The sequence below is a fragment of the Corvus cornix genome, chromosome 1A (assembly GCF_000738735.6).
Source record: "Corvus cornix cornix isolate S_Up_H32 chromosome 1A, ASM73873v5, whole genome shotgun sequence".
In the NCBI taxonomy this organism is placed as follows: domain Eukaryota; kingdom Metazoa; phylum Chordata; class Aves; order Passeriformes; family Corvidae; genus Corvus; species Corvus cornix.
The window spans coordinates 23,055-37,999 of NC_047057.1; the positions used below are offsets into that span (position 1 = coordinate 23,055).

Below are 14,945 nucleotides of genomic sequence, written 5' to 3' on the forward strand. Positions count from 1 at the left end.
ATGACAGTACTTACTAAATCTCCCTTGACTTCAGTGAAAGGCAAGACACTTTGTTTTGAATACTATTGTGGTGGGTTGACCGTGGCTGGGTGCCAGGTGCCCACCAAAGCCTCTCTATCAATCAGTTCCCTCCTCAGCTGGATAAAATACAACAAAAGCTCATGAGCTGATATAAGGACAGGCAGACATCACTCACCAATTACCGTCACAGAGAAAAAAGGGAGAAATTAACTGAATTTATTACAAATCAAAATCAGAGTAGGATAATGAGAAGTAAACCAAATCTTTAAAACACCTTCCCCCCATTCCTTTCTCCTTCCCAGCATTGACTTTATTCACGATTCTCTCCGTCCTCCCCACCAGCAGTGCAGGTAGATGAGAACAAAGCTTACGGTCAGTTCATGCCACTGCTTGCCCCTCAGGAAGAGGAGTCCTTGCACTGCTGCAGCATGAGGTCCTTCCTACAGGAGATAGTTCTCCATGAACTTCTCCAATATGAGTCCTTCTCATGGGCTGTGGTTCTTCATGAGCTGCTCCTCTATGAGGTGCCTTCCCTGGGGTCAGTCCTTCAGGAACTGCTCCAGCATGGGTCCTTCCATGAGGTCAGTCCTTCACGAACAGCTCTAAAGTGGGTCCCCTATGGGGTCACAAGTCCTACCAGGAAACCTGCTCTTCTCTCCACAGGCCCACAGGTCCTTCCAGGACCTGCTCCAACATGGGGCTCTTCTACAGGCTGCAGGTGGACTTCTGCTTCCCTCTGTGGACCTCCATGCGCTCCAGGAGGACAACCTGCTTTGCTATGGGCTGCATCATGGGCTGCAGGGAAATCTCAGCTCCAGTACCTGAAACACATCCTCTCCCTCCTTCTTAGCTGACTTTGGTGTCTGTAGAGCTGTTTCTCTCACATATTCTCACTCCTCACTTCCCTGACTGCAATTGGTTCTGCCCAATAACTTTGCCTTCTTAAATACGTTATCCCAGAGGATAACGTATAACGTTATATCCCGGAGGATAACTGCCATGGCTGAAGGTCTCGGAGCCGGCTGGCATTGCGTCTGCCAGACATGGGGGAAGCTTCCAGCAGCTTCTCAAAGAAGCCACTCCTGTAGCCTCCCTGCTACCAAAACCTTGCCATGCAAACCAATACACATATCAACTTCACGGAAACCTAAATATAAGCAAGAATAAGTCCAATATAAAGTTTTGTTGCAGGTCTGCAAGTTCTTCCTCCTGCACAGGAAAAACATGCCAACTATGCATAGGCACTCTGTTGAACTTTTCCTGCATTCTTCTTTCCTTCTGGTTCTCTCCCCAGATTCAAAAGAGCTTCTGATCATGACCTTATCTAATGAACAGTGAACAAGACACAGTTTGCTGGGTTTCTCTCCATGCTGCATCACTCTTCCCATCGTGTACAAAATCAGAGTCATTTACAGCAGCACTCTCTAGAGTATCAGCTTCACTCCAGCATTCACATGAACAGCACAATTCACAACTCACCTTGGTGAGTTGTTTCTTTTGATTAGATTGTCTCCTCAAGAACAAAAAGAAAGACCAATAAAGGATGTGTGAGGGCAATAATATTAGGATCATCTTCAAATATTTCATTTATCATAGAGTCACAGAATGGTTTGCGTAGGAAGGGACCTCAAAGATCATCTTGTTACAGCCCCATGCCATGGGGCTAGATCAGGTTACTCCAAGCCTTGTTCAATGTGGCCTTGAACATTCCCAGAGACTCAGTTGTATGAGAAGAGAATAAGTAGGACAATGAGTATATAAAAGATTTGATCTCTCAAGTGATTCTTCTGCTTTGGGAAACAGAGTAGCGTATTTTCTCTGGTTACAGAAGCTGCTCCAAACTGTTGACTTGTTTGCTAGAGTTCTTTGATCACAGAAAGCTTGAACAGCTGCAGCTGGAGACAGATTTGTCACTATCAGACTGGTTTTTCTTTCAGTTCTTGTGACCTTATGACTAAAGCTGCTTCTGTAGAGACTACCAAGTCCAAGCACATCTGGTATGGACAACCATGCTGGTGCTTATGAACCAATACCATGACAAGAACAGTACAAGTTACATTCTTTTGATAGTTCTCTACACTAATAACAGTTTGAAACTCTTCTTCTGTATGTCAGAATATTTCCTATGCACTCCACCACCCAGTTTTGCTAGTGCTCTGTACAAACTTGGTGTTATTTTTAGTCCATTTCAAAGTGACAATCTGAGACACAGAATAAAAAGGAAATTTGTTCCCTGAAATTTGGCCTTTAAATTTTAGAAAGAGAAGTCAAATACTGCCATCCAGATCCAGTTTTTCTGAACCTGCCCTGCATTTATGTGGCTAAGCTTGAGTATTTGTACAGGAACATGCACTCAGATACACAAATACAGCAGTGTCTTTCTGTTCCTACTTCCATATTCATGTTTATGGAAATTTTGTTTTTTTTAAAAAACATGCTGTCATTCCTTCCTTGTGTTTCTACATCCTTCTGTCTATTGGCAAAGCGTTTTTTCCCAGCTTGATTTATACACTATGCCGACGGTTGTTTATCATGGCCACAATGTGTGACAGGTCCAAACTTTTTATCATAACCTCCATGAACTCCTCATCTTTCCTTGCTCCCTCCACAAATTCATCCAGAGAAAGTTCACCTGTGTCAGACACAAATAAAAGGCATCAGAATCCACATCTGACAGAAAAAGGAGTACAGTAGTCTAACTTGAGAGATCACTTACTGTATAGGCACTGTTCTGAAGCACTGTTCTAAAGACCTCAGAGAGTCTTCTTAAGCTTTTATGAAACATCCCCAGTATCTAGACAAAACCAGCTTCCTTTTTTTCCCCATACAAGGGAAGTGGCACATAAGAAAGAATGATACATGTGGGTAGCTAAGGAGTGGGATCATAGCATCCTTTTTGGCTCAACCTGTCATAGTAAAAACCTGCTCTATGCTTGCTGGTTTTCAAGGATAAAGCAACTGACAGAGGCTGTGACAGGCAGAAACAGATTTTTCTGACCTAGGCCAAAAAGCCCTTGTGCAGGGAAGCAGCTCAGCAGAGTTATTCTGGAATAACAAAAGAGCCTGTCAGAAAGTAGTGAGCACCTGAAGTAGCAAGGAAAGAGATACCTCTTGGGGACATACAGGGACCACAGTGACATTGACCAACTTTTGACTGAGCACTTAATGTTCTTGCTGTACTGCCTGCAGCAGACCCAGTGAAGAAACTGTGAACTTCAACATTAAATTCCAGTTCTTCCTTTCCATTCTGAAATACTTAGGAGCAGCTGGGGCTATTTGTTACTATTTCCCACTTCTAACTGGCATGAGCTACACAGCAACATAGAAAAAGGAAAACAAAACACCACTCCAGAACCCCACTACCAAACTCATGTGGATAGAACAAGCTGACTCAGTAGAGGGAACAAATCCTGTCACACTGATTATGTATAATGCCAGAAGAAAAATCCTTTTTGGTCCATGGAGAATGCATTACTGGCTGAGAATGCAAACAGAAAGAAAATATGAAATGAAGAGGCCTAAAGTTCAATCAAATAAGGAAGAAATGGATGTTACTCTGTAGAACAGAGACTGACTGAGCTGGATGACAAAGGCAGGAATCTTACCGTCGCCGTTTACATCAATCCTGTCAAAGACTCGGCTGGTGAACTCTTCTGCACTAGTTTCATGGTCACCACCATTAATAGCTCGAATAGCCTAAAATAAAGGAGCAAGAACAAGAAGCTGCCTAATGACTCCCAGACTGATTACACAGGTCAGCATAGATTCAGAATAAGACAGTCATGCTTGGTACCTTCCCCATACAAATGAATAAGCATCATAGGAAAACAAAGCACAAATCATCAGGCCTTATGGATGGCACTGAAGGGTGCAAAGGGAGTGTGGCTCTGGAGCATGGAATAAGCAGCAAAACCCAGAGGATTGGCCTAATTCTGCTTAGGTACAGTTTAGGTGCTGCAGAAATGGCAGAATCAGAATCCAGCTAATTGATCCACTTTGGCCCACTTTGTGACCCTATGGTCCACCAAGCCTCAGAAACACTGTCAAACACCCTCCACATTTGACATTATGAAATTCCCTTGTTATACGCTGTGGTCATTTATTTCTATTCTTACTTTCACAATTTCCATTTATATACTGCTTCCTGTGTGTCTGGCTTCTCCCTAGAGCTCACAGAAAATTCATTTTCATCTTGAGAAACTTTAAGCATTATCCACTTTTGTTTGCTACAATTCTCCTTATTCATTACTACATAGTGCAGGGTTCTCTTTTCTTTCAATGCTAATTATTTCCTTTGTTTAAGGATGTCCATGAAATATGTGACTCCAGAGCCTTTATACTAAGACTATTCATTTTCTAGTTTTTACCTTTTGACATTTGGTAATTTTCTTCGTTCTTTTTCAAATGCTATTTTACTAAAACTAAGTATCATCTCAGCAACTTCCTGAGAATCACCACATAAGGTTACCAAAAAAGACACTGAACTATACCCACAAAATTCAAAGGGCAATACATTTCTTGCCACCAGTTGTTGCCCACCAGACTTGTTTGTCAAGAGCTCTGTGTTAACTATTGCTATCTGTTGCTTCACTGTAATGTCTATTTCTATTGCAAGCTACTAGGAGGAGGCTGTATGTTACTACAGTTATTGATTTTGGCCAGGTCTCTTTGATATCCAGCTCTAAAATTTTTATATAGATCAGAATGCATTATTAACATCTTATTAGTGCTTTATCAAATCAATTTTATGACATTTCTTATTCAGAAATGTAATTTATTTAGGGTCATTGAATCTTGCCTGCATCTTGGTAATTTCCCGTTATCTGGAAAATAATCTGAATTTGGAGCATAATTCATTTTGAGATATTTATAGTGATCTTTATGCCCGTAATCCCAACCCCATCCACAATAGCTATTTGCATACAAACCTTTCCATTCTCAATCATTCTTCTTCAGGCTACTCACTGGAGTCAGAAATGTTTTATTATGCTGATATTTAGGAGTTGATTCTAAAAAGAAAACTGGGAGTAGCTCTCCAACTTCTCATGGGGAAAAGGACATAGGAAGGACACATTGCAGAGATAGCAACTGACAGTCACAGACTCTGAAACCTTGGGAAGTGCAATTTAGGTCACAGGAAGCTAAAACAATTTTACGGTTAGCTATGCTGTAACATAAGCTATGGTGATAAAGAAGAGTCTGTCGAGTCTGCTTATTGCATTATATGGTGGCGGGGAATTCTGCTCAGAGAAGGAATGATGTTAAAGCTCTCATCCATGATCATGCATATGGGAACAGCAAAAGTCTTACTTGTGTGATTTGTCTTTAACGAAAGAGGCAAGGACACAGACCCCTGGAGATTCACCTTAATGATGTTGAGCAGTTCATGTCGGTCAATGCAGCCATTGCCATCTACATCATAGAGCTTGAAATACCACCGCAATTTCTGCTCCATCTTCCCTCGTAGAACGAGGCTGAGGGCAGCCACATATTCCATGAAGTCAATATACCCATCCTGTGGGAAAAAAACCAACAAATTGTGACAGGAATAGACTGAGGAAGTTACTGCTCTGGAGTTGATCCACCTTATTGCTCCTTAGATTCACAACTGAAAGAGAAAGGCCAACAAATGGCACAGAGACTTGGACTTAGGAAAAATCCTTAGCACACAGACACATGTTATTTCTCTGGCCACTAAATACCTTCCTAAAGTTATCATCTATTACATGTCTAGGCTCCCCTCTGCTCACCCCCTTCAGTGAGGGAACACTCCTTTTCAGTGTGAACAAAGTCCCCTCTGTTCACCAAAGCTGACTGCCTTTGGCCTGCTGGGAGAGAATGTTGAGCCCAGCCCATGGTCTGCAAGTTTTCTGTACTTGTGTGTGGATACAAAAATGCTGCTAGCAAGGATTTTCTTGCTATTTTCTAAGTCCGTGAGAGACTTTTCTCTCTCACGGAAGAAGTAGCAGAGTTCTGTAAACAATGAAACACCTGCAACCTTGAGAAGTCTTGTTTATAGTTCTACTATAGTAGAAAAATATTTTGACAATGGATGTTTTGGGATTTTAGCCAATCACCCCCAAGGGGTGGCTGATCCTTGTTCAATTAGACTATGAAGAAAAAAGTCTATAAAAGAGTTTGTAAAATAAATAAATAGATCAATCTTGCTGCACAATTCCTGCCTGCTGGATCTTCTCTCCTCCTCTCTATGGCTGCGGGACACAGTAATATACCCTAGGGCATTTTAATACTAGTGTGCTCTGCCTTTGTGGGAAACTATGCTGTTCCACTAAACTGTAGATCTCTTCTCCATTTTGTGGAAAATAAAGTGACTGGGGATATTTTTAAAAATACACAGAGCGTGATTTGACCACTGAAAAAATGTTCAGTATTTAGATTTTTAATATTACATTTCTTGAATCTACAAAGAAACTCACAAAGCTCTTGTTTCTTCTGCAAGGAAAATGCCAGATAGTAAAGGTTCATCGGCCCTAGACTTAATGCTGGCTAAAATTTGAAGTGGTTAAAAACAAACTACAAATAAAACGTATCTAGGTCAAAGATTCCGAATAACTACTTCAAGAAATTACAGAGCAAAAAAAAAGAAATTTTCAATTATTAAGGTATTTAATCAAAGTCAGATGCCTTTCTGAAATGGATGTAAATAAACACATGTAAAAGGTGAATGTAGGTGAACTAGCAGAGCACCGCTGTTTTACAGCAAGGATCACAACATTTTAAATACTCATTCAGGGTGGGAAGAAGGGCATGACAGGCTGAGTTATGGCTGGTCAGCCTGGAGAACAGAAGGTTCCAGGGAGACTTTGGTGCCCCTTCCAGTACTTAAAGGGGGCTTAGAAAAAGGCTGGAAGGGTACTTTGGACGAGAGCATGTAGTGAGTGATAGGACACAGGAAAAATGGCCTTAAGCTGAAGGTGGGCAGGTTTAGATGAGGTGTTGGGAAGGAATTTCTGACTGGGAGGGTGGGGAGGCCCTGGCACAGGTTGCTCAGGGAAGCTGTGGCTGCCCCTGGATCCCTGCAAGTGTTCAAGGCCAGGCTGGACGGGGCTTGGAGCACCCTGGGATAGTGGAAGGTGTCCCTGCCCATGACAGGGATGGCACTAGGTGGTCGTTAAGAGTCCCTTCCACCCAGACCATTCCATGCCTCTATGACTCTGTGCTGCCCCTCCCTGCCATGGCCAGCACACAGAACCGGCCCCTCTGTGACAGCGGCCCTGGGCTGGGGCACTGTGAGCACCACGAAGCCTGTGGCCGCTGTGTCGGTGGCCGCACTGGAGGTGACACCGCAATCCTGGCCACTGACACCTGCACTGGCACCGATGGCTCTGCTGGGGCTGCTCGTCCTGCTGGCCCTGGTTGGGCCCGTGGGCGGCACCTGGGATACCTGTAGGTGAATGGTCCCTCTTAGGGGGTCCCCTGTAGGGGCCCTGCATGTTCCCCACACCCGCACCACAGTGTTCCAGCCTCAGTCCCTGGAGGAGAAGCCTCAGTCCCTGGTCAGTGCCCAGCTACTGGCACAACCTGTCTGCAGAGCTGCAGCAGAACGGGGTGGAGGACAGATTTGCCCCTCAGGGGTCCCTGGTCCTCCTGCCGCTCAGTGCCAGGCAGGAAGGGATGATGGGGGACCTTCAGCCTGAGCAGCAGCAGCCACCGAGCAGAACACTGATGGCTTTGTGCTTCCAGAGGGACCTGCAGGCTCCGGCCCATGGCTTCCAACCACAGCTCTGTGGCTTCTGCTGGTGGCACTTCCCATATTGTGGGTGGCACCAGTGTCCAGCCAGGGGCCTGGCCTGGCATCGTCAGCATCCAGGCCACCTGGGAGAACGGCACGTGGCACATGTGTTCAGGTGTCCTCCTCAGCTCCCAGTGGGTCCTCACAGTTGCACACTGCTTCGCCAGGGGCGGGTAAGGAGGAGCAGGGACAGAGATGTCCCCCGAGCACGGGCAGGTGGCCAGGTCACAGCACCACATGCCACTTCCATCCTGGCTCTTTCCTCTCTGCTTCTCTCTCTGCCTTGGGAAGCAGAAGGCCGGGAAATGCTGGGCTGCTGCAGCCTGTGGCTCTGCTCCCTGTCACCCCTCTCTCCATCTGCTCTCCAGAGGCGTCTCCACGTGGGAGGTGGTGATTGGGACCACAGACCTGACTCAGCCGGGCCCCGAGTCCAAGGTGTGCCACATCCAGAGGCTCCTGGTGCACCAGCACTACGTGGCTGCCACGGCGAGGAACGACATCGCCCTGGTGGAGCTGGACCAGCCCGTGGAGTGCAGCGACTACATCCAGCTGGGCTGTGTGCCCGACGCCTCGCTCAGGGTCTCCGAGCTGAAATCCTGCTACATCGCCGGCTGGGATTTTGCCAAAGGTGGGTTCCCAAACAAGATGTGTGCGCCGAGGGTGAGCTGGGCACCCTGGGAACATGGACTGGGCACCCCAGGGACATGGGCTGGCCACAGACAGGGTCCGGCTGCAGGACGTCAGCGGGGCCAGGGCTCGGAGCAGCCCGGGCTGGGGGAAAGAGTCCTCGCCCAAGGCGGGGCGTGGAACAGGATGAGCTGTAAGGTTCCTTCCCACCCGAACAATTCCGTGACTCTGTGAAGCCTCTGGAGAGATGGGTCTGGCCCCTCCCTCAGAGCCAACAGCAGGGACACAGCTGGACACCGTCGCTCCACGGAGAAGGGGCAAAGCCAGTCCCAGAGAAGGGGCAGAGCCAGGCCCGGGGTAGGGATTCACCCCAGGCAGGGGAGAGGATGGGTACCGAGCTGCTGGGGGCTCATTCCCCTCTGTGCCCACAGCTCAGGGATCGGGCATGGTGCTGCAGGAGTCCAAGGTCCACCTCGTGGACACGGAGCTCTGCAACAGCAGCCGCTGGTACGCGGGAGTCATCCACCCCCGCAACCTGTGTGCAGGATACCCCCAGGGCAGCATCGACACCTGCCAGGTAGGAGTGTGTGACTTACTTTGCTAACACCCAGTGCAAAAATGCTTGTTTGGGGGGTGAGTCCCTCAGCCCCCAGCAGCACAGGGACCCCCTCACCACCCAAACATGGCCCGGCATAAGCTGGGCCTGGCCTGGCCTGGCATCCTCCCAGCACCAAGTCCCCACCACTGCCTGGGCTGCCCTTCATTTTCCCATCTGAGGGTCCCTCTCCCATATCCTGGGGCTGCTCTTCCCTTCCCCATCTGTCCTATGTCCCTCTGTCCTATGTCCCCTTGTCCCCAAGGCCTGGTCCTGCCCACAAAGTCCATCCAGTGCCCCCAGCAGACCCAAAGCGAGGATGTGACCCTGGAACGTTTGTCCTCCGCACATCTGGGACCAATGTGCAGAGATGGGAGAGCCCCCAAGCTGCTCCCAGCCGAGGGCCTGGAGGCTCCGGCCCCTGAGCAGAGCCTTCCCGTGCCGGGAGTGCGGACCTGACAGGGGCTGGGAGAGAGGAGCCAGCCCTGGTGCTGGCAGCAGCCCCCCACAGCCCCTGAGCCCCCTCTCCTGCCGCAGGGGGACAGCGGGGGTCCCCTCGTCTGCAAGGACAACGAAGCCGACTACTTCTGGCTCGTGGGAATGAGCAGCTGGGGCAGAGGCTGTGAGAGAGCCCGGCACCCCGGGATCTACACCTCCACTCAGCACTTCTACAACTGGATCCTGCTCCAGACGGGCCTGAGCCCAGCAGAAAGAGCCGGTCCAGCACCAGAGCCAGTCGTCACCTCGGCCCCTGAGCAGCGTCTGAAACCAGCACCAGAGGAAGACATCAGCTTGACCCCTGAGTACAGCCTGAGACCAGCGCTGACATCCTCAGGCACGTTAATGCCCATGGCATTCCCACACCAGATCCTGGTGCAATTCCGGAATCTGCTGCAGGAGTTCCTGCAGTTCCTGAAGGACAAAAAGGCTTGAGCAGCAGCGGGACGAGCAGGAGCCAGGGCTACAGTGGACCACGGCATTTCCTGCTGGGCCAAAGGTAGCCTTGGGGCCAGAAGCTTCTCTGTCCTGCCCATGCTGCTCCGCTGGGGCCACGCCGATGCTGACGTGACTGAGGTGTTGAAGTAAAGTTTCTGTGTTCACCATTAACCTTGTTTTCAGCCCTGCTCAGTGCACCCGCGGGCTCGGAAAGTCCCTGCTCTGTCTGTCCATCTGCTGTGCGCTTCACATTCATTCTTCAGCCTGCAGAGGGCTCTAGGGAAACCGCAGTGCCCCTTCCAGTGCCTGAAGCAGGTTATAGTAATGGGGGAGAGCGGCTTTTTGCACGGGCGGGTCCTGACAGGACAAGGAGGAGTGGTTTAAATCTAGAGGAGGGGAGATTTGGATGAGGTGTTGGGAAGGAGTTTTTACTCAGGGGGTGGTGAGGCCCTGGCACAGGTTGCCCAGAGAAGCTGTGGCTGCCCCTGGATCCCTGGAAGTGTCCAAGGCCAGGTTGGACGGGGCTTGGAGCAACCTGGGACAGTGGAAGGTGTTCCTGCCCATGGCAGGGGGTTGGAATGAGATGACCTTTTAGGTCCCTTCCAACCCAAACCATTCTATAATTCTATGCTTGCAATTTATAAAAGGAAAATATTGAAAATTTATCCTCTTTGTCATCATCAAAGTTCTCAAACTCTGAAGGCCCAGAGGGCAGACAATTCCATCCATCATGTGTGTATTACAACAGGGTGGATTTTCCTCTGGGTTCCCTTGTTCCTTGCCCTTGTTTATGAAAGGAGCTTACATTAAGTGACTAAGTATTAACAGACTAAGATTAACTGATGTAGGTCCATCTCCCCTAGTTGCCACACTCTTACTTCATTCCTCCTAAGATAGCTATCACTTTATTTAGATTATAGTTTTTTATCTTTTCTGACCAAATTTGAATTTGAGAATCTTCTTATAACATCGTTTACTGCATAACACAGGGCTCACAGGAGAACTCTGGAATGCACAACATCCTTGAATAAATTTTAAAGTCCTTAAACATCCCAAGAAATGAGAGAGGTGAAGTAAAAGAAAGACTTGTGCAAAAGCTGCAAAGGTTTTGCTTTAGCTGATGAAACTGCTTCTCATCACTATTATCATCCTGGATGCAGAGGACTTCGGGATGAAAAAAGATGTTCTTTGAGGTCTGCCGTTATTTCTAGTCATTACATCCACCACAAGACCTCAGCTACCCTAATGGAGCCTGTCTACTCCTCTCTTTAAGAATTTTGTAATATTCCTAAGCATTCCTTAACTCCTTATGCTGTCTCACATGTCCAAAATAACATTCTTTGTCGGTCCCTAAGCTTTCCTCCTTTAAGACTAGCTCTGTGATTTCCCACCTGGTTCACATGCCTCTGTAACTGGATCCTCCTTGACTCCATTCCAGAACCTTGGAGCAGAGTGCAAAGCTGAATTTTCCCAGGATGCAATAAACTCAGATATTTTTGTCATTAAGAATACAGGACTGCAAGCATAGGCTGAAATACATATGGATAAAAAGCAGGCAAAAGTGAGGACCATTGCATGCTTAAAGGAATTATGGGGGCTACAGTTTTCTACCAGCAGTTGCCCGTCACAGTGAGGAACACTACTCCCCCCCTCACTCCTGCTTCATGCTGCACCTTCTGGCACCAAGGAGAGCCACAGACATTGTCTGCCCATGCAGTGTTAATTTCAGCTGCCAAATACCTGGAAATTACCCCTCTGTGAATGCTATAATGACTTCTATTGTGTCGGATTCCTGTGGTCTCCACGACCTCATACAGATATATTTTTGAATAATAAGAACACGTAAGAAGAATAATGAAATTAGCATTTTGCTAGTCAAACAAGGCCAAGTCAAATAATAGGCAGTAAGTAATTTCCAAAATTCAAAGATGAACTTGCATGAGGTAGTTAGATAATCAGGTGTACCTATGTTTATGTCATCTATGTTATCACCTGTACACATTCATTTGCTCCTTGCATTTAGCTACTTTGCATTAGCATCCTTTGGCAGCTTTCCACACCAATGTTTGTAAGAGAAAATGTTTGCAAGACAATATTTCTGTTCTTTATGTTTGCAAGAGAAAAACAAAGACTCTGAAAGTGCAGGAGGGGGATCACTTCTAAGCAGCACGAGACAGTTAATTCCTTGCCGGAGAACTCACCTTGTTCATATCAAACGTGCGGAACATCTGCTCAATGTACTTATTGGCCTCCGGATCCAGCCCTCGAAGCCCAAAGAACTGCTTAAATTCATGCTCCGTCAGCTGTCCAGAAGGACACTCTGTCATGAATTTCTTGTACCAGTGGTGGATCTCGACAGCCTGTAGATCATCCACTGTGGAGCTGCTGTTGTTTCCCATATGTATCTGTGGTCAGAAGAATGATGCTACAGGAAAGATCCTCTTCCTCCTGTGGCTTTCACAGCACTGCCTGTTTGCTCCTGTCCACGTTCAACACTAATGTCAGTTATGTGAGGGATCTAACTTTCCGCAAGCCAATTATAAACATTAATCTTCTTAGAGGCTGATCCACAAACCAGAAAGTTTCAATGATACAAACAGTCTTCTTAGAATGGAAAGGAGATGCAAGATAATCTAGCAAATCGCTGCTATTTCAGGAGCTAAAGCAGAAAGGATGAGAAGGTTAATCAGACACTGGCATTGGGAACTATACTGGTTTGGTGGACTACCCTATTTTTAACCTTGATATAATTATACATGAATATAAGAGGAAATGGCTACAAGATGTGAGATGTGAGGTTAAGTAAAGATCTGCTCCTCTAACTGGATTTGAAAGTCTGTTTTCTCAAATAGACATGTTGAATAACAGAGTGTGTTGGACCAGAAAGTGTTACAGAAGTGGCCCAGTACAAGAGTGAGGTTATGTGGGAAAAAACTCACCCCCACGCACACAAAGGAGCACAGAGGAACAACGGGGGGTGGAGGAACCCAAATAATCCCCTGGTTTGGCTAATCCAAGAACCACCATGGAAGTGCAGTCAAACCATGAAAAGCTCAACTGCACAAAGAAGAAGGAGCAAAGAGAGACAATCACAGGCTGGGGAACACAAATAACCCAGTAAGTGAAATGAAGGCCCTGTCCCAGCTCCTTCTAAATCTGTCACAGGGGAGCCATCAGTCCCATGGGCCTAGAGGTGGCACCCATCATGGTGAGTCAGTGGGAGAGGTTGTAGAGTACCCTACAGACTAAGAAGCGTGCTGCCTAGGACTGTGGGGTCCAGGGCAAGAGCATTTGGGGATTGCACAAGACTCACAAGAGGATGTTTAGGGGAAGAACAAAAGGTGGGGAAAGGGATGGGTCTAGGTGGTTTGGGAATGAACAAGCATGAGAAAATGGAGGCAAGGGGAATACAAGGGACTGGTTGCATGCAGAATGGTGCTAATTGGTATGAATGTCTAGCCATGCCTGGTGCCTGGTCAGCACAGTCTTTCCTGTGTTCTAACACTTCTACCTCCTTTTTTTTTTCTGGCTGCACAGAGCTGTGCTCTGGGCATATGTGCGCATGGGGATTTAAGAGCCCACAACTGGATTGAGTGAGACCATGTCAGTCTATGATCACTCATAAATATCAAGCCAGACTAGTCAGCAAATAGGCAAAGTAGTTTGGGAAATAGGTGTGTGTATGTCTCAGTTAGTGAGAACATTGGAGTAGTTGACTATTAGACTGAAGGTGTAGAATTGAGGGTGACCCACTTGTCTGTCTGTTTCTCTGTGCAGGAGACAGACAGCTGCATACTGAGAGCCTCATCACATGTACTGGAGGGACACACAGTGTACGTGTCTGTTTGTATGCTGTTGTGTGCAATGGAATCTGTACCAGTGACTGTGGCGGGGTTGTGCACCTTGGACGGTCTGGCATATCCAGGTGCCGGTAGCTGGGGAGACCAGGCATCGAGAGGCAGCTGCTGGGTAGGTTGGATATCTAAGCCCAGACATTGTGTGTGTTTCCCACTGATGGACCTTCACAGAATCACAGAATGGTTTGGGTTGCAAAAGTCCTTAAAGATCATCTAATTACACCCCTTGCTGTGGGCAGAAACACCTCCCCCTAAAGCAGGTAAAGTGGAGGCTAGGCTCCCTTGCTGGCTATGTTCCTTCTGATGGAGCCCAGGCTACAGTCGGCTGTGAGCGCACATTGTTGGCCCATATTCAGTTTTTCGTTCCCCAAGACCCCCAAGTCCTTCTCCACAGGACTGCTCTTGATTCACTCGTCACCCAGCCTGTACCCATGTTTGGGATTGCACTTGGCCTTGCCGAACTTCATGAGGCTGGCATGGGCCCTTCTCTCTAGCCTGTCCAGATCCTTCTGGAGGCCCTATCCCTTCCCTATAGAGTATCAGTCACACAACTTTACATACACATTTAAAGCCACAACTTATTTTTAGTATAAAAGAAATTTTAACAGTCTAATTTGAGAGTCAAAATTAATCTACATCTAATTACAGAAAAGCAAAGAAAAATAATGTAGGTCAAGTATTTATATACAAGAAAAAAGCCGCACTAGTAGCAACAATCCAATTAAAATTGCAACACACGCACTTTGTTTCTGTGTTTTTTCTGGTGTTACACAGACCTGCCTACTGCTCCTCTGGATATTAACATCTGTGGTTCACTTGGATGTTTGCAGAGGGGGAGGAGAGAGTCATGGGAAGTTGTCAGCATCTGGAGTTCTACACTGGAAGAAATGTGATGTTCTTGTTAACGGTTTCCTCATCCTCTCTTCTTTTTCTTTTTTTCTTCCTTACTTCTCTTTCCTTCCACTTAGACTCATATAGGTATGTGTTAGAGTTGTAAATATCTCATTCTACGTAGATAAACTCCTTGCTATTACTACGAATATAAGCGCATGGTTGTACCACACAAAGATAGGTAAGTAAAATAAGTTAGCCATAGATACCTGAAGAAATTGCTCTCACAGCTCAAGTGAACATAGTGAACAAAGCTGCAGGCAGG

At 46.9% G+C, this 14,945-nt stretch overlaps 2 protein-coding genes across 2 annotated transcripts; one reads left to right on the forward strand and one right to left on the reverse strand.

Moving 5' to 3' along the window:
• Positions 1–305: 305 nt before the first annotated feature.
• Positions 306–12,447, reverse strand: LOC120411916 (guanylyl cyclase-activating protein 1-like). The gene is made up of 4 exons (XM_039571130.1): positions 12,134–12,447; positions 5,387–5,536; positions 3,627–3,717; positions 306–2,653 (listed from the first exon to the last, which is right to left on the reverse strand). Exons 1-4 carry the CDS (start codon positions 12,329–12,331, stop codon positions 2,526–2,528), a joined length of 567 nt encoding a protein of 188 aa, XP_039427064.1. The 5' UTR covers positions 12,332–12,447; the 3' UTR covers positions 306–2,525.
• Positions 8,541–10,103, forward strand: LOC120411917 (acrosin-like). Its single transcript, XM_039571131.1, has 2 exons — positions 8,541–8,978; positions 9,534–10,103. Exons 1-2 carry the CDS (start codon positions 8,847–8,849, stop codon positions 9,927–9,929), a joined length of 528 nt encoding a protein of 175 aa, XP_039427065.1. The 5' UTR covers positions 8,541–8,846; the 3' UTR covers positions 9,930–10,103.
• Positions 12,448–14,945: the final 2,498 nt, after the last annotated feature.